The 20191-nt window shown below is 43.3% G+C and overlaps 1 protein-coding gene across 2 annotated transcripts in view; it reads left to right on the plus strand.

The window, feature by feature from the left end:
* Nucleotides 1-20191, plus strand: part of OSGIN2 (oxidative stress induced growth inhibitor family member 2) — a 125644-nt gene that overhangs the window by 34007 nt on the left and 71446 nt on the right. For both annotated transcript variants that reach the window (XM_069220447.1, XM_069220446.1), the window contains one exon: nucleotides 13687-13829. In XM_069220447.1, the coding sequence (XP_069076548.1) occupies nucleotides 13763-13829 (67 nt within the window). In that variant the 5' untranslated portion in view covers nucleotides 13687-13762. The remainder of the gene's footprint in view (nucleotides 1-13686; nucleotides 13830-20191) is intronic.

Raw genomic sequence — 20191 nt, forward strand, 5'->3', positions numbered from 1 at the left:
GTGCTTACCCTCCACACAGTTGTGATCATTTTACTTGAGATTGAACTTTCCCAGCACACATGTGACATTGTAATGCTATTAACGTATCTTAGAAAACTACATCATTTTTGTGTTTTTTTTCCTCTAGCAGCAGCACCAGTGGGAGGAGGGCACTCATTAACCTACATGAATATTTAGGTTTCATTGCAACTGTCACCTGACCTTTTAGCCTACACCAGTAGTATTTTACAGTTCTTTACTTCCACACAAATACATATTAAGTCCCACGCTCTTTACTTGTATTGCTTCACATTGCCATACGTCTTTTAAAGGCTGACCTATTGGCATTGGCAATGCTTGTTTTGTTTCAAGTAGCAAAAATGAGTGATGTCATAAGGGTGCCTTTGGCAATAATATGTGCAATAAAAAGGGAACCCTGTGTTCTTGGTTCTGTAGTCAGACAGACTTATTTCGAACACAATAGATCCCTTGCACTCCCACTACCCTGTGAAGCTACTCCAGTTGTACCCCCAGAGGGTGATTCAGCAAGACTTGCACCCAAATCAAGGAAAAATGTTAGATTCAGCTAATCAAATGCTACTGATATCTCATTAATGTGCAATAGCACACCAAAGGAATAACACCTGCATGGGCGCCCGCAGATTTTTTTTCGGGGGGGTTATTTTAACAAGGTAGTACAGGCAGCATAACACTACAGTGGCTGTGATGTTACGCTGCACTGTGAGCCTGCACACCAGGCTGTACCTACATCTAGGCGGGGAGGGGGCCGCCACCCCCACTTCCCTGCCGACGCCCATGAAGACATTGGAAGCAGAACTAGATCCATAAGAAGTTACGTTTCTTAGAAAAAGTACTTCTTAATGACAATCATTTAATTAACAACATTAGAAATCGACGATTAACGATGTACAGAACACTAAAGGGGTTGAAATGTATGCAGCATGTTTGTAGATAAAGAGTTGCAGCCATTTAAAAGCTTCCAAAGTGCAGCAGGCTGTTGCATGAACATGCAGCACTCTCAACAGCCAGCGATGAGCGGAGATACACGCAGAGTTAAACTTTTGGACGTGTACCAAATGCTTTTGTAAGAACGCTGCTTGTGTTTAAGTAGAAAATACACTTAAGGAAACATTCCTCCATCCACTTTTTCGTTACAAATGACATCGCAAATATTTAACAGATTCACTATTCGTATAAGCATTCAACCTGAAACATTTATTTTTCTGCCGAACACAAACTTGCTTTCGCGTTTGACCTTGTAGCCAGCCCTGAAATTGCTGGTATATCTGTATTGCCCATCTCAGACAGCCTTGAACTGGAAATGCAATCCTTTTTTTAATTCCAGATCTTTTTTTCTGCTTCACTGGTTAGTACATTAGTTTGTATTAATTGCCCCTCCAGTCAAAATGTTCAGTCTTGGTTAAACTACATTTGCGATGCTGTCCATTGACGACATGTTAAACTCTTTGTTTCAAATCTAACATGTTCATTTGTTTCAAATGTACCATTCAGATATAGCACCAAGCCTATTGATTTTATGGATTTGTCATGCAAATAATGCTTAACCCAAGAATAAAATGTTGTTACTCAGGTAACACTCTTAATAATATTTGTTGTTTTAAACATTTTGTTTTTCATGTAACTCATAATGCACTTCTTCGCTTTCAAAGGCCCTGATTCGGAGGGGATGTGGAAAGGGTGGTGTAATTACTGCTCCTAATAAATGTAGACAACATGAGGTGCAATATATACTGCAGACTTGGCAACTTATAAAACTATTTCACAGTGTGAGGGGGTGCAGTGTAGGAAGGCAGGGCTTAATGCAGAGAGCTACCTAAGTGCTACTCTACCCCCCCCCTACTATGCACCCCTTCACAAGCCTTCATGGACAGAGGCAGCCCAGAGCCTCCATAAACAAGCTAGAAATGCACACAGTAGCAGGGGCGGCTCCTCCATTTGGGCAGAGGAGCGTTGCCCCTCTGGATGCAGCGGCAGCTGCAAACGTTTACAAGGAAACAATCATAAACAGTGTTTATTATCATTTTCTTATAAAGGGGTGGGGCCACGGGGGTGACGAGGAGTGCTCAGCACTCCCCCTCATAGCGCATGTGTGTTTGGCCGGCCGTTTTGGGCCGGCTAAACACACATGTGCAGTAGCTCTCTCCAGCCAAAGCAACACAGTTGCTTACAGGCTCACAGACTGCCTAGGAGCACCCTGGCAGGGCTCTCCCAGCCAGTCCTGATGCTGCTCTGAGCAACGTCAAGATTGGCCGCAGGGCAGGCTGGGAGCCTGTGCCTGCAGCAAGGAGACGGAGGAGCAGAGCGGCGCGACAGCGAGGAGGTAAGTGTTTTTTTTTTGTTTGTTTTTTTTAAATGTAATTTTTATTCCTACCGGAGCCCTCCTCCACCCGCCACCCTGCACCGCCCCACCCCTTCCATGCAGCGCGAGCCACGACTGCTCAGTAGTGGTTTTCAGTTTGTTTTCTTGCCAATATGTGAAATTGGCTGCTCACCGGATGATCCTGTGAAGGGAGCTGATATTGTGTGACACACTGTAGCAGCGTGTGAGTGGGCAGGTCTAATACTGGGTGTAATAAATACCCCCAGTCTGAGAGTTCCTATGGAAAATGCAGAATTACACACACAATTGGAGTTATTCACGCCAATTTCTTCATGTTTTGAAATTTAGTGAATGTTTTTCTCTGAAAATCCTACCACGTTTGATCAGGGAAAACTTGTGTGGGGTGGTGTTTTCTGCAGATCTGGGAATTCTGACCTCTGCCTACTACCCCACTTGTAATCAGGCTGTTATTTATGTAAATACTTATTTACTGGAAAACAAAATAATGTACCCTTAACATAGCTCACTATTTAGTCCTACCCCTCATCTATGTCAAATATTTAATTCTAATTTAATCTCATTTTATTACACACATTTCAAATTCATTGTTTTGTCAATAGTTCTATGTTCGGCTATTAAAATATTTTATTATTGTTTAAAAAAAATAAGCAATCAAGATTGCTGGAGCATTTTTATCCTTCGCAGGAATCCGTGCTCATCGAGGTGGATGGATTTTTGGACTTAGTAAGTGTTGTAGTAGAACCGCTAACACAATTTCAATACAAACCCAGTTAATTTAAACACTGTGACCAATGTGGCCTTGGGAGGAAAAACTCCACTTAAAAATAAAATAAGGTATTTATTACAAACACAATCTCTAAGCCATGTAGACTATTTTCAATACCATACTATAAAGATACACAATCATCAAGGGTTTCCCAAGGAGACTAAATAAGTTCAGACAAACTAACATTAACAAAACTAAACATTCAAGCAAAACAATCAATAACATTAAAATAATTTTCTGAGATACATAAATAATGTGCTCGCTGCTCAGGGTTAATAATCACCAGTCAATTAAATTTAGCAGAGTCATAATTTAGGCTGGGCAATTAAAACCCTACAGCTAACCAAATCAGGGAAATGCATGTGTGGGGCACAACACATGCGGGCAAAATATAAAAAGCACAAAAAGGGGAAATATAGCTTGGAAAAAGCTAATCTCGAACTGCAGGTTACTAACTAAAGTGGGCAAAAGATAAATAAAAGCAAAAATGTGAGCATATCAGAAGCTCGATCACGAGTCTTCTGAAAGGGGGTTGGAAAAGATTTCTAAGTCTCAGAGGGACATCTCAAAGGGGAAAGGCAGAAAATAAGATAGCTCCCCAAGGAGCTAAGCATTCAAGGACTTTTTATCAGCAAAGCGTCTGGGACGGGAATCAAAGCAGCATATGAAAAATCTGAATCTGTCCAAAGTCCAACTGTGCTCTGTCATATCAAAGTCACAAAGCATTCTGATTCATCAAAGGTATCAGTCCATGTTACATTGAAAGGGCATCATCCAATAATAATCGATCATACAACTCCAAGTTGAAACATATGCATTCCTTCTCATCCTTGCCATTAGAATATCTTCCATCCGTATGACTCCATGCAAGTGCATTTCCCCCATTTTTGCATGCATTTTAAATTCATTAATCATCAGAAATTCAATATTGATTCTATATCCACTGTTAGTCCAGAGTCTAATTTACAATATAACATCAGTTTAGTCCTTCTAACATGTTAATTAATTCAAATACCACCTAAATCGAACTCTGAAATACAAGCAAATGGATATTCAAATGCTCAGACGTGGGCCCCGTTCTCGCTATGCCACCAGATTCAAGCTAGCCTGGCCGAGGAAGGGTGATTCCCCGAAATTGGTCCCAGGATGCTTGTTTCTGTTCCAGGGAGGACCTGGCCTGGCAGTTCAGGCTGGATTGTTCCCATGGGGAGCAGGGTGAAGACTAATTTGCATATGGCTGAGTCTAAACTGGAATGGCATGGTGTGCAAAAAACGGATGGATTAAACCCAGATCTGTGACTGGGGATGAATGGTTGATTTGTTCCGCATTCTGTCTATCATCTGTTGTTTTTGCATTTGTTACCCTAAGTCAGAAGGGTATGCCCAGAAATGGGTCCCGTGCTCGCTGTGGAACAAGATTCAGGTTAGCCTGGCTGATGAGGGGTGATACCTGAAACCAGTCCCAGGAGGCTTGGTTCTGGTGCAGCGAGGGCCTGGCCTGGCCGGTTTGGCTGGACTGTTCCCAAGGGGAGCAGGGTCAAGACTGATCTGCATATGGCGTGGTCCAAACTGGAATGACATGGTGAGCAAAAAAAACGAATGGATTAAACCCAGATCTGTGACCGGGGGTGAATGTTTGATTTGTTCCACGTTCTGTCCATCATCTGTTGTTTTTGCAGTCAAACTGTGTGTCAGTACAGCTTCTACACTTTACTATTAATACTTAGATTAAACTAAGGCATAAACTGGCCCATTCTGATGACCTTTATAACACGAGGGACGCTACTAAAATTTAGACTAGATCAATATTTACCAACTAGGACACCAGTGTCTGAAAGATTCTCCTCAACTCACTGGGATTATCTACCTACCTGCAGGACACCGGGCTTGTTATGGTGTTCTCTACCACTACAAAGCTGACAAATGCGGAAATAGGTCAATTTCCTTTAAAGCATGTAATTTTATTAAATGCTTAACTGTACTATTGGACTTCTATTCACAAAATAGATTTTAAATAAAGAGAGAGATTTGCACCTAATGAGGAAGAAATGTTGTTTGTATCCATGTAGGGTGTTGTAAGGAAATGCCTCCTTGGCATGGTTACCCCCTGACTTTTTGCCTTTTGTTGATGCCAGTTTTGATTGAAAGTGTGCTGGGACCCTGCTAACCAGGCCCCAGCACCAGTGTTCTTTCCCTAAACTGTACCTTTGTTCCCACAATTGGCACAGCCCTGGCACCCAGATAAGTCCCTTGTAAATGGTACCCCTGGTACTAAGGGCCCTGATGCCAGGGAAGGTCTCTAAGGGCTGCATCATGTTTTATGCCAGCCTGGGAACCCCTCACTCAACACATGCACACTGCCTCACAGCTTGTGTATGCTTGTGTAAGGTGCCCTGAGCTGAGGGGACTCCTGCGTTTAGAAATCCTCCATCTTGAGATTGGAGGATTCACCCAGTAGGATTAGGGATGTGCCCCCCCTCCCCTCAGCAAGGAGGCACAAAAAGGGTGTAGCCACCCTCCAGGACAGTAGCCATTAGCTACTGCCCTCCTGACCTAAACACACCCCTAAATCTAGTATTTAGGGGCGACCCAGAACCCAGGAAATCAGATTCATGCAACCTACACAAAGAAGGACTGCTGACCTGAGATCCCTGCAGAGACGATGGAGACGACAACTGACTTGGCCCCAGCCCTACTGGCCTGTCTCCAGACTCAAAGAACCTGCACAGCGACGCATCTGACAGGGACCAGTGACCTCTGAAGCCTCAGAGGACTGCCCTGAACCGAAGGACCAAGAAACTCCTGAGAACAGCGGCACTGTTCAAAAACAGCAACAACTTTGCAACTTTCTAGCAACTTTCAAAGAACTCACTCTTCCCGCCGGAAGCGTGAGACTTCACACTCCGCACCCGACGCCCCCGGCTTGAGCTCCAGAGAACTAACACTGCAGAGAGGACTCCTAGGCGACTGCAACCTCGAGACTAACCCGAGACGACCCCCCTGTACCCCACAGCAACGCATGCAGAAAGGATCCAGAGGCTCCCCCTGACCGCGACTGCCTGGAGCAAAGAACCCGACACCTGGACCAAGCTCTGCACCCGCAGCGCCCAGGACCAGAAGGAACTGAACTCCAGTGCGGGAGTGACCATCAGGTGACCCTCTGCCTAGCCCAGTTGGTGGCTGGCCCGAGAAGCCCCCCTGTGTCCTGCCTGCACCGCTAGAGTGACCCCCCCGGGTCCCTCCATTGATTCCTATTGAAAACCTGATGCCTGCTAAGCACACTGCACCAGGCCGCCCCTGTGCCGCTGAGGGTGTGTTTTGTGTGCCTACTTGTGTTCCCCCCCCCCCCTCCAGTGCTCTACAAACCCCTTCCCCCCCCTGGTCTGCCCTCCGAAGACGCAGGTACTTACCTGTTTGCAGACTGGAACCGGGTCACCCCTGTTCTCCATAGGTGCCTATGTGTTTTGGGCCCTCCTTTGACCTCTGCACCTGACCGGCCCTGTGTTGCTGGTGCATTGACTTTGGGGTTGCCTTGACCCCCAAAGGTGGGCCATCTATGCCCAGGAAACTGAACTAAGTGTCTTACTTACCTCAGAAACTTAACCTTACTTACCTCCCCCAGGAACTGTTGATTTTTGCAGTGTCCACTTTTAAAATAGCTTATTGCCATTTTTACCAAAACTGTGTAAGTTACTGCTCTAATTCAAAGTTCCTTACTTATCTGTTTGGAGTACCTTGCATTTTATGTATTTACGTCAAATCTTGAATCTTGTGGTTCTAAAATAAATTAAGAAAATATATGTTTCTGTATACAAAATATTGGCCTGGAGTTAAGTCTTTGAGTGTGTGTTCCTCATTTATTGCCTGTATGTGTACAACAAATGCTTAACACTACCCTCTGATAAGCCTACTGCTCGACCACACTACCACAAAATAGAGCATTAGAATGATCTAATTCTGCCACTATCTTACCTCTAAGGGGAACCCTTGGACTCTGTGCACACTATCTCCCACTTTTAGATAGTATATACAGAGCCAATTTCCTACAGGTGTCATGTAGTCAGGAGATCAAAAACCTGTTTGTATGCATATAGAGCTATTCCTTGCACAACCATGAATTTGTTGAGGAAAGGGGTTTTGAAAAAACGTGTGCATCACATGGATATTCTTGACCTAATACTGGATCATATTGGGAAGGATTTCTCTCTCGCACAGAATGTATATCTTCATGGAAGGACATTGTTAGAGATAATAATTTCCCCGAGGACCTGGCAGTACAGATGTTGGTTGCAAATTTAAAATCTGGTCTGGGAGGTCTCTGATGGTATGAGTACACGGTCAGCTAAAATGTACCTGTCATACAATGTAAACAGTGGTGAATCTCTCCTGAATTTACTCTTTACTGTGATTAGCTTTCTTTTTCATATATTTAGTCCTCTATCAGATCTGACTGATGCATCAGGTGATATGCTTGCATCTTTTCAGGGAATGTTGTTAGCATTTGTCATATAATAGTCTGTTGCCGTAGAAACATCCAGAGATAGAAGCTAAGCACAGATTCATATACTGATGATAACTGCATATCAGAACTCGTCAGAAAAAGGAAAGCACTACATTGAAACAATACCCCATCCCTGCAAGATTGGGACTTTTCCCTTGCAGTTAGCAGACCTTTATTCAGAGATAAGAGCCTGCTGGCACACATTCCATTGCTCTCCACCCCTGCTGCTGAAAGAGAACAAAACCTGTTTCTAAAATAATGATTGACTCCCTAACATCATACTGTACGGTTGTCATATGATTAGTAATGTTAATGATAAGGTGATAGGTCATCTCACTAGTGAGCTCTTTTATGTCCCTAATCATTCCATTCCTCTCATCCTATCTGAAGCATTGAGCATTGAATGCAGGTGCGCATTGTATTGTTTGTGGCACTAATCATAACTGGGGAATTTCTGAGGTTTTAATTCTGTACCATAATAGTATTTTGCCTGTTTTTTATGAACATTTCAGAATGTGTTAAACATTTTAGTGTGATAGGAGTAGAAAAGGCCATAACTGTCTCTCAATAAAGTTTTTTTCATATATGTGTTTTCTGATGTACTGCATACATTTCTGTAGTGCCCATCTTGCACGGCACAGAGACTTCAGCCGTGTGCAACAGGGGTTGGATACAGTGCGTGGCACTGAACTGAACCCTGTCTTTGCTTAACCCCCTCTTTGGCCACTCTCCACCCCCTGCAGGCTTACAGAACTCACTTTAGGGATGACTTATTAATAAATAAAATATGTTTTCTTATACTGTGAAGACACATTTCCCTTACATGTGCCACTGCACTGTCATTTACTACACAATAGTACCAATGACAGCTGTGTATTGTTGTCTTATGTGGTGATGTAAGTGCACTGCAGCCCATGACATTTAACTCTTGTGCCACAAGTGCAATATCTGTATAATTTACTATCACCTTACAGGGAAGTTAAATTTACCAATTGGGTAAATAGGGCCAGGGCACTCATACTATGGCACTGAGTAGCAGCAAAAATAGGGCCGGGAAAAAGTAAAATAATCAGGCACCAAAGTTATTAGCAAAGGAACCATTCTGCCCCTTTTTAACTTTGCCGCCGTTGGCAGATCTGGAAGAAAGTTGACGTAGTACTTGTACACATTAGACTTATGCCCTTTATCACTTGCATAACACTTGCCATTGAACTGTGCATGCACCTGCTAGCATCTGCTGTTCACCCACAGGCACCTACGTTGCACTAGTACACACTGGCACAAGCATTGCACAAATTGGCAACTTAACCACTCTAATTGGCACCATTACTGCACATTAGTCAATGGGTGTTTGCTTTGCACCAGAACATGCTCTACAGCAACACTGCACCTGCATCCGCAGCAACTTGCACTGGCTTGTACCTGCATGTACACTGTATTAGCATGACACACGCACTCCCACTGACATATGATCCTACTGCCATCTGCCATCACTTGCATCAGTTGGCACAGGTATGCATCAGTAGCACATCCTAACTTTGACTCTGCCCCTGCTGTGAATGACACATCCACTACACATTTTTCTCTTGGTCCTATACCAGTTGTACCAACTCAAACACTGACACCCGCAAAACTCCTTATATGCTACCACAAGTATACAAACAACTCCAAAATACACCTACAATGTGACATGGAAACAAGAATAACGGATCAGTGAATTTTGGAGGCTGAAACAGTGAATCACAAATAGAGATGGATACACTAGGATAGAGAAATGGCAAAACAACAGTAATGGATTCTGGACTCTAAGTTGGATATACTATACGCTCAATTCACATAAGGAATCTGTGAGTCAGTGAAATAGTGCTCCTGCATCAATTCTTCACATACAGGTAAATACAGTTAATGTAGGTATGGATCTATACCTAGGCCTGTCGAATAACTCATGTGTGAAAGCACTCTGAAACAAATGTGTAAAACCCTACACCTGTACAGTTCTGCCTTTTTGATGCACATGTGGGAGGGGCAGGGCAATGGGTGGAAAACGGAAAATAGCAACTACAAATTGTGAACAAGAAAGGGAAAATAAAGGAGAGTTTAAGGGAGAGAGACAAGCAAATACAAAAACACATCTCCTACAGTAGTGGTACAACCCAAATAGACTTAAATCTAACCCCAAACACGCCTTGGATTAAGTTACACAGTTCAGGTACTGCAAAGTAATTACATAAAAACAATGGAGGCAGTGAATAACACTAGCAGCACAAAGCCCAACACCTAAACGTATGGTAATATAACTTTAGACATTGCATACACCCGTATACATCATATTGTAAAAATATTTATTTAAAACTGAAAAAATAAAAAAACAATGAAATGAATGTAAAATGGTCCTATGAATTTATACATTTAATACACCTGTCTACATCACATAGTACAAATGCAAAAAAAAAAAAATAGTTGTAAAAATGAGTCATATGATTGCAAACTTTGCAGTTGTCTGTATACATCTTATTATAATAATGTGAACATAACAAATGCACATACTTAGAACATTAAGACTATGCACATTTTTAAAGGATTTAAAAAAAAATTATTAACACTTTCCTACTCACAAAGAATCATCATAACGCACTGTATTTACCAAAAACAGACACACACATCAACACACTTGACACAAAAAACTGTAGCTGACATCAGCTGCTGGCATTGTCACACTGCATGAGGGGTAGAGGGCATTGCAGGGGTTGAACTTACATTTCTGATGATTGTCAGAGGTGTACTATTTTCAGCAGGTGATGTCTGTTTCCCTATTATTTTCAATTGGTAGTTCTATGTAGGCTATGTAGCGCTTTTCGCCTGTGCTATGCAGCACATCATTTGAAAGATTTCCATGTAAAAAATAACTCTATACTTTTTGTAAGTATAATATGAGGCGATTGGCACACATACTCATACTTATAGATGTAAATCTCTGCCTAAAGTTTCTGATGAAAAACTATAGCAATTTTGAAGTAAGCATACTGCATTTACTAGAATGCAATGGGGTGAACTGTGCTGGGATGAGAGGCAGTGTGCCCTCTCTCCCCTTACATCTCCTAACAGGTAAATCACCTCCTCCCACTCATTCAGTTTCTTCAGATTTCTCAACCAGGAATATTGCTTTTGTAACCTAGACCACCATCTATGACTTCCTGCATGAGTTATTTTGCCAGTAAATCCTCTAACTCTTCTGACACCAACTTCGCATCTGCCTTGAGAATCTTATCTCCCAAGGTGTCCTTGTGTGTACCGGGGTATCAACAAACTCCAGTTTGTATCCTTTGACAGTCTCTAAAACCCAGGGTTCCTGTGTCACCAACCTCCAGTTCCCACAAAACTGGGCCAACCTGCAACCCAGCTTTATAGTGGTGTCTGAAAGGTCTTTCAAAACTCTGACCTGCTGACATTCCTCTTTGTCTCCTATCTCCTTTGGAGGACTCGCCACAAAACCTCTTTCTGTGGGTGGAATCCATGGTAGGATCCGAACCCTGTCTGGGTGAACCTTGTGCCACGTCCCAAGTAGGGTCTTAATGTAGGTTGTCCTCAGCTGAGGAACCGACCCCTTGTTCTCCCAGCCCTACCAAAAGCCTTCTTAATATCCTTTTGGGGCTTCTGTGTCAAGCTAAAGACACTGACGTATTTAATCACATCTTTTATAAAATCATATCCACTGAGGTGACCATGAGAGGAAGGACCACATACTTATTTACCAGTTGCCATTGAATGGAATCACATTAAGATGGGAACCCTCAGTTATTTAAAAAATCTTAGTCAGGGGACCAATCACGCCCAAATAACAACCCTGGCAGGATTTCAAGCTTCTGTCTACGCCTATCCTTGGGTCCTTTCCACTCTTAATAATGAATGCCACTACTTTGGTGTTAAAGTCTGGGGTTCACCTCCTTAAGTATCTCCCTTTTTTATCATGATGGAGATATAATCAGCCACGTGCTGTGATGGAGCCCAATTCAGGGGATAGAGGGTTTTTTATTAATAAGGGGTGGAACATCTCTTTCCCCAAAGGGTGATCTATGCCCATTTTGACCCTGAGGCCTTAGATGCCTCCTCTGATGTTCCTTTCTTCCTGCCCTTGATACCCTTGTGTTCGGAGTCAAATTCTGAGGAGTAAGAGAGATCAATTTCTGTCTCTGAAGCCTTGTCACTATCCATGGTTACCAGAACATCTGGGCCTTTATCTTGCCCATCCACAGTGCCAGACTCACTAATCCTGTCATCAACATCATCAAGTGTCGAAACTTCCCCTGTTATCTTTGCCTTCTTGTGCTTGCTATTATTGTCGTCATCTTTATCTTGCCGATCCACAGTGCCAGACTCACTAATCCTGTCATTAACACCATCAAGTGTCAGATCTTCCCTTCTTATATTTGCCTTCTTGCTCTTGCTGTCATCTGAATCTTTTTTCTTTGGGTCTTACCTACCCAACCTGAGCATTCTGATTGTTTGGTGCTTCCTTCTTTATAGCTTGGTGTTTTTGAAACCTTATGTTTTTTGGAAAGTGCTTCTAATTTCTTGTTGATGGTGTCATTTAGCGTCCCCATCAACTTTCCCAGTGCTAGATTTACCACACCCTCGAGTTTCTCCTCCAGTCTTCCCTCTAACTGATTCTCTGGCATCTCTGCCACAATATAAAATATTTTATTAGAATAAGGCAGGTAAAATATACTATCTGTATATACATAAACTAAAACCTTAAATTAAATTGACCAAAAAACTCTCCTCGACTAGCAGTTCAAATACCTCACAGCTGGACTACAACTGCCAAGATCCCTTTCAACTGTCTTACAAATGAGCTCAAACGGCTACCTCTATAGTTATGGATTCCACTATCTGAATCTTACAAAATGACAGGTGACATTCATGTCCAAAGCACAATTGGCCAATAATAAGGTATTTTCCTCTAATGTAAGGAAGTTAGTTTTGAATACTGAGGAAGAGAAGCTTTCCTCTAACAAAATGAATTTTGTCTTGGGACCATTCGCTGCATTTGTTTGTTTTGAGAAGCGCCACACCGAACAGGATTACCAATGACTTAAGGCTGCTCAGAATAGCGCCAGGCACACCTCCAAGTTGCTGCGGTGACCACTTGGTAGAGTGGGAGGAAAAACAGAAGCACGGGCACTCGGAGCACAGATCATGCCACTTAACACACTGCAATGTTTAAAAGAGAAGCTAATAACAATGCCGGGTGAAAATCAAAGGCATACAGAGAGCATAGACGTCGACAAAGAGCCCTCTAAAATATAATAAAGACAGTTAAGGCACACAACCATCCGGACTGAGCCTGCAGTGAAAGTGACTATACTCAAGCTTTTAGAAAGATACAGTGACAATGTAGCTGAGATGAATAACATGCAGGTTGCAGGTCTCAATGGGGGAGAGACAGTACATATGTCAACACATGCCCATTTAGTGACGAGCACCACTCATACACGTCCATCCAGACAATTCCAAAGAAAAATTCGATAAAAGCAGTGGAGCTACTTACCTTGTAACAAAGTGTATCTTTGTTGTGAGCCGCAGCAACAAAAGAAGGAAGATGGCTGCCCGTTGCTAAGCTCTAAGTTCTCTCTATTGTTGCTGCTGTGAGCGGGCAATAAAAGGGGATTTGCATAATGTTAGCCTTGTGGCCTGTCATAAAATTTATATTGTAAAACAAGTAATGGGAACTGGAACATATAGTGAGGAAACTTAGCAAATAGGACGATAACATGACAATACAGGTTTACTAAAGATAATACTTTTTCTTGCATGCATATGTGAATATCCATGAAAAATCGTGAAGTTAAAATTTAAAAATAACTTTAATCAAAAGTTGTAATTCTTTGAGTGCGATACTAAAATACTCTCCCATAGATGTTCTCTGATGCACAGAATGGACATATAGATTTAAAAAACTAAATTATATTTCCATTTTTCTTTAGTCCAATAAACACTACAATCTTTTGATGGATATAGCCACGAATAATTGTTTAATAATCAAATTTTTCCTTGTAGAAACTGCAGTGGCCCTTGCCAGTTGGGACCACGTTGGAGGTCATTAACAATAGCCTTTGGAGGAACACCTGACATTATGCCATTGGTGGAAGAAAGTACTCTACCAGCAGACCCGCCGCTGACTGTTCCCTTGGTAGTAATAGGTAAGTTCTTCTTCTCGTTTGTACCCATGACACCGCTGCTATATACAACAACAAAACTGTAGGTGTTTCATCTCTTGCCTGCATGAGCATCTCATTATGACACAAGGCATTTGCAACATTACTTGAAGGGTGGTGGGAGGTTGTCTCTTGATTGGGAAGCAGGCTGCTCTTTGCCAACAATATGTTCATTAATTTATTGAGAAAATACTAGATAAAACAGAAGCTTGTTTATAGGAGGCATGGGAAATGTTGTGAGAGAGTTTCTGGCTGCAATCAACTTTTTTTTTCGAGTTGTTTTTAAATATATATTGAAGGAAAATATAGTGATTACTTCCTGTGGGAAGGGTCACTTCCATAAACCTGACTGGGTAATTTCCTTCCATCTAAGATGGAGGAAAATGAAATGGAGTGTCCACCTCGCAGGCAACACCTTAGGGGTAGTGCAAGCCAGGTGGGGCTACTTCTATCCTTTGTGTGGTTTCCTACCTTTGCTCCTGCCAAAAGTGGGGGTTTGCAAAGGGGCTGACCATCTGCTGCTAGCAACAGGCCTGGGGGTCGAGTTTCAAAGGCAGTAAGTCATTTGAAACTCATTGCCAGGGCAGTGCACATTCCTGAGGGAGGGGCTGTTAGCTCCTCCACCCAAGGAGGGCATTGTTTAACAAACCAGAGAGATGGGGCTCTTCCCAGTTGTTTGTATATTGGGTGTCTGGAGGTGGCAGGCTGGATAGAACCAGTCAGCAACCATGCCAGTGGAGTTAGCTTTTGCAGGGGCACCTCTAAGGTGACCCCTGGGTACATTTAGGGATAAAACCAATACTGGTACCAAACAACCTAGGGCTCAGATTGGCCAGCATGTAGCTGGGAAACTCGTGTTGACCAGTGTCCACACATATATTAAAATGGCTGCTCTGTTCACTCACTATGTCCCAGGTTTGGCAAGGACACAGTGGGGGCATATTGCTCATGCAGCTATGCTCTCACATATACTATGGAGCACCATGCCTTTAGGGCTGTAAGGCTTTACCGAGGGGTGTCTTAACCATAGTAAATGCAGTGTATGGTGGACAGGGCACACAGGCAGTGTGCCATGTCGAGTTTGTGTTTTAGGTGTGCACGAGGACACTCAGCCTGTGCTGGGTGCATCTGGATGCATGGCCCTAGAGGGTGGCACAATCAGTGCTGCTGCCCTCAGGGGCCGGGCCTACTCATAGTACCCCATTCCCTGGTTACCTAGGTACCCATTTACTAGGGACGTATGGTGGTAGCTAAGGGTGTATCCAATTGTGCCAATGCTTCACAACAGTTTTAGGGAAAGAGCTCTGGCCCAGGGAACCTGGTTAGAAGGGGCCCTGGGCATTCCAACGTCTAGGCTACATCAAACATCAGGCAAAAAGTGGGGACTAACCATGTTAAAAAGAGGCCTTTTCTCACAAACCAGTCCTGGGTTGCTTGTGTTCTGGTTCAGGGAGGACCTGACCTGGCAGTTCAGGCTGAACTGTTCCCATTGGAGCACGGTCAAGACTGCTTTACATATGGCAAATAGAGATTTGTAACATGACAGTAATGTAAAGAAATGTATGTGTCCACTGTTGGTTTCCTAAATAACTGCCTTATCGTGGCCCGTTTTCGTTTTTTAGAAACTGAACCATCTTTCAGGAGGGGACTGGAAGTTTGAACTAATAGTAGTGTTAATTCCATAATCAAGAAATGCCATGGATCCCCTGGAGGTTTCACATGTTGAGAATGTTTAGATGTAGAACTTTGTTTTAAAGGTGTCACAGGTGACATTAATGTAATGGTGCTGTGGGAGAGTGGAAAAGCTTGAAGACTGTACAATTGCTGAATTTCGATCCTGGCTTGTAATTGTTTAGTTGTGCAAAATTACAACAGTTCTTCAGTGATCAGGCATAGTGAATCAGCTAAACTTGGTGACTGATTTTTTTGTAACCTCTCAGTAAATTCTGGAGAGTTCTGTTGTTTGATTGGTAGATGACTTGTTCAGCGTTCCATAGAGAACCCTTTGTGCCATTCTACAGTACCTTCTGTTTAAATAGTGGAGCTTTTTTTTGTCCTCTGGTTCCCTCTTCAAATACACACAAGTTTTCTGCTCTTCTTCATTTCTTCTAGTTTAAAGCTAAAACATTTGTTTGCCTTTGTGTGCGAGGTTACTTTGTTATGTAGGACAGATGAGCTAGGTCTGTCTGTTTAGTCAGAGGGTGTGAAGTTCACTAAATGTGCCGTAAACAGGCCTTGATATATTTTTAACTTGGCAGGCCATCATTTTTTTTGTTTGAATCTGTTTATTAGCACTTTCGTTATAACAAAACAATCCAGAAGAGCTGCCTGTACATACAATGCATAAAGGGACATTCAGCTGCATTTATATCATATAATAATATACATAACATTGTGCGCGTCGTTTCAACATCGCATTCAACTGCTAATTTCAAAGTGCGTAAGTTGTCCACATATTTTATGAAAAACTAAAATCTAACAACAAGATCCTCCCCGCCCTACCCTCTGTCCACATTTAACCAACAGTCTCACTTATGGACAATTGGCACTGCTTCCCCCAACCTCTATCAGCTCCTGTAGCTACATGAGGTTGTAGATGACACCACTAATCGTGAACTAGTAAATTGCATGTATGAAGAGCAGCTTATGAAGCAATAGCAACTGTGAGAGTTATGCTAAACTTCAATCTATACATCTAAAGACATGGGAATTGTATTGTCACCACTGTCTGCTATGTGTGTGCTGCTATTCTAGTCTAACAAAATGGTGTCCCATTGTTCAGCAATAGGATACTTTTGCAAGCCGAGCGTGTCCTCGCAATGTAGTTCTATGCTTTCAGCCTGCGCCTAATTAATCATTGAGTATTCCCAGACCTTAATCGGTGGTGCTGTGAGTAATTTCCTTTGATGAGTATTAAGTCATTTGGCAACAATAAAGCCCAAGTCCAAGACTCGGGATGTTAATCTATTTTTAATGCCTAGGGTATAATCCCAGGAGACATTCCCATTTATGCACACTCGTGCGCTCAGTGCATTTCATTAATCTTGATGTGACGCCTATCCAAAATGCATGCAGGTCAGGACAATCTCATAACACGTGCAATAAATTAGCATTTTCCTGCGCACACTGTGGACAGGCCGCATCTGCTGTTGATGTTAGCAGGTGTGAGAAAGGCTCTGTGTACAATATACATCTGTACAACCTTGAAGCAGACATTACATGGCACATGTCTTTGTCAAGGAGAGCAGCCCATTGTTTATCCTTGCAAGGGCATGCTAAATCCACCTCCCAACGCTGCTGAAAGGTTAGAAGCTGTGGTGTAGAGTTAATGTGCAGATTCGGCGAACCAGCATATGAGGTATTTACCCCTTCCTGTGACGTGCAAATATTGAACCAGATGGTGACCAATGCCAAAGCGCAACAATACATCAAAAAGGTACCATTGATTCCAGGGAGTCAAAGGGTCTTTCCAGATCTTGGATTAGGCATATGTGTGGGTGTGCATATCCAGCATATGTCATGACCCTCAAGAAGCAACGTAGGTTAAGGGTGGTGTTGCGTGCAGGTACAAACCCATTCTGGTCTGAGTGGACCAAAGATGGAACCAGAGGTGCCAACCAATCTGCCAATTTTCCTGCCAGTATTTTATAGTCTGTATTTAGTAGCGCTAGGGGTCTGTAAGAACCAATGAGTTCAGGTTCCTTGTTGGGTTTCGGCAAATAAATCACTGTTGTCTCCTGTTGAGAGGCAGGCAAGTGGCCCAGCCAGAGTAACAGCCTCTTCATTCAACTTCAACTGGTGTGGGGCCAATTGTGCAGAGTATGTTTTCCAGAGTTCCGCCAGCAATGTATCAGGACCCGGGGTTTTACCAGTGACCAGCGATTTAATAGCGTCATTAATTTCTGCCAGTGTGATGGGTCCCTGTAGGTCCAGCCTTTTTTTTCGCAGAATCAAATCCGTGAAGAAAGCGTCAGGGGTACCTGCAGTGCCATTTGTGAACAACTCATATATCTGTGTTTAATGCCTCATGAGCTTGTCATTAATGGCATGTTGTGCATAGAACATAAGGCATATCTCAGAATGCAGCGCTGTTATGGGTTGCTGGGGCCGGTCTTGTCTGATAAGCCATGCTAAGAGATTTCCGGCTTTATCAGCTATTGAGTGAGTGCGGGCCGAGTGTGCAGCAAAACTGAGGTACCTCTGTCTTTGTAACAATGCAACATGCTTGTGATGTGCCTTTGCTAGCTCTTTGGCTGTAGTAGGATCCCTGGCTACTCTTGTCTCCAGTCCCATAAATATACGTTCTGTCTCAGTGAAGTCCCTGGTAAGCTGCTGTTTCATGTTACCCTGAATACCCTGGCAGTGACCCCTTATCGTCACCTTGAACCCACTCCAACAATTTAGTGGAAGCTGTGTCTACGTTCTTGTCAAAGTAGGTTGTGATAGTGTACCAAAGGGAAGCTCCAAAAAGAGTATCTTCCAAAAAGATAGATTGCAGTCCCCAGGTGGGTATAGGAGATAATTTGGCCACCCATTGTAATTCCATTGTTTGAAGATTGAGATCTGAATGGTGGTGCCCCATGTATTCTATTCTTGTAATAGAGGGGAGTAGTGACAGGGCACACACTAGTCTGTCAATGCGTACGTGAAGCTAATGGGGGACCTTGTAGAATGAGTATACTCTCATGTCCGGGCGCCAAGAATCAAGTAGCAGCCATTGCCGGAGCAAATCTGTTAGCATTTGAGCATTAGAGGATGCAAGCATGCGGTGTAGTGGAGGAAAAGAGCAATCCATTACAGAGTCTAATACACTGTTAAAATCCCCTCCAAGTAGCCTGGGTGTGTCTCTTCATCTGGATAGCCTAGTGGATAGAGCATGGAAAAAGTTATTTGATCCATGTTAAGGGTGTAAATAGATCCCAGGAGTATGGGATGACCATAGTCAACCTATTATTATAACATAGCAGCCCTCCGGGTCATACAGTGTTAGTGACTACGAATGGTGTCCCAGGTCTTCTCCATATCAGGGTGCCTCTGGCATAGTTAGAGTAATAAATAGCAAATACTTACCTACACCATCTCTTCTGTACCATAGTTCTTTCGGTATGGATAAGATGCGTCTCCTGTAGTAGTGCATATGAGTGGGTTGTTGTTTCAGGTAGGAATAAACCGAGTAGCAGTGTGTGGACCTGTGCATGGCTCTACATTCAACATTGATATGTAGAAGTGGGCCATAAATGAGAGGACATGCCGCCCATAATGTGAGCCCAGTGCATGTGTGGGCGGGGTGTATTGGTGCATATGTCATACCAGGATAAACATCAGAGAGAAGCATCTCTGGAGGGGGGCATGGGTTAGAGTTGTAAGCATACTAAACATTAACAAAACAAGGTAAATACCAATAGAGCAGGGGAGCAAACGGCATCTGCCCAAACCAACCAAAAAATACCTGTGAGGGGCAATCAGCAGTGAAACTGATGGCGGGAAGAGGACCAGGCACCCATTGAGAAGGACACCCCGTCTGGTGAAGGAGAGATAGGCTGGGAACCAGCTGTGTTGTAGTGTCATTACTGTGTGCTTTACACTGTAGTTGCATACGACATAAGGAGTACCTGCAAATAAGCCAACCAACACTGCAGCAGCCGCCATCCGTGGTCCCCGCAAGAAAAGAAGGATGAACTGCAAAGGCATTACAAGTGAGGGGTGAGGACATCAGATAATAACATCCAATGTTTGTGAACTGACCCCTGGAAGGGATATTGAGTCTGCAGTGGAGGGCCATGTAGTGGAAGAGCCAACTTCACTGACTGATCTGTCAGAGCCTTCCTCTGAATCTGAGCTCTTTCCCCTGTTGCATAAAGCTGCCATGCTCTGCAGTGCCCTACGTCTTTCCTTTATGACAAGCTCCAGGTTCGGAGCAGCCGCCATGGGGTTTCGGACCGGGCCTTACATATTTTGCAATGGTTTTCTGTCCAGGCCGCTCCACCACTGGGTGACCCACCACTTCCAGCCAGTCCCATGCATCTTCAGGGGAATCTAAAAAGTTTGCCTTGCCTCCGACGGTCTCTCTCAGTCGAGCTGGGTATAGGAGAGCATAACGGATGTTTAGTTCTCGGAGCCAGCGTTTGACAGCAAGAAATAAATTCCTTTGTTTCTGCAACAGTATTGTGTAATCTGGAAAAAAACATTATTTTTGCATTGTCAACTTTGATGTACTGCAGTTTAGGTGTCTCACGCAAAATTGCATCTCTATCCCTGTAGTGTAGTAATCAAAATAGAAATGGTCGGGGTTGGGCCCAGGTGGCTGTCGGTGCACTGGTACACGATGGACACACTCCACAGAGAAG

This window comes from Pleurodeles waltl, chromosome 2_2 (assembly GCF_031143425.1).
Source record: "Pleurodeles waltl isolate 20211129_DDA chromosome 2_2, aPleWal1.hap1.20221129, whole genome shotgun sequence".
In the NCBI taxonomy this organism is placed as follows: Eukaryota; Metazoa; Chordata; class Amphibia; order Caudata; family Salamandridae; genus Pleurodeles; species Pleurodeles waltl.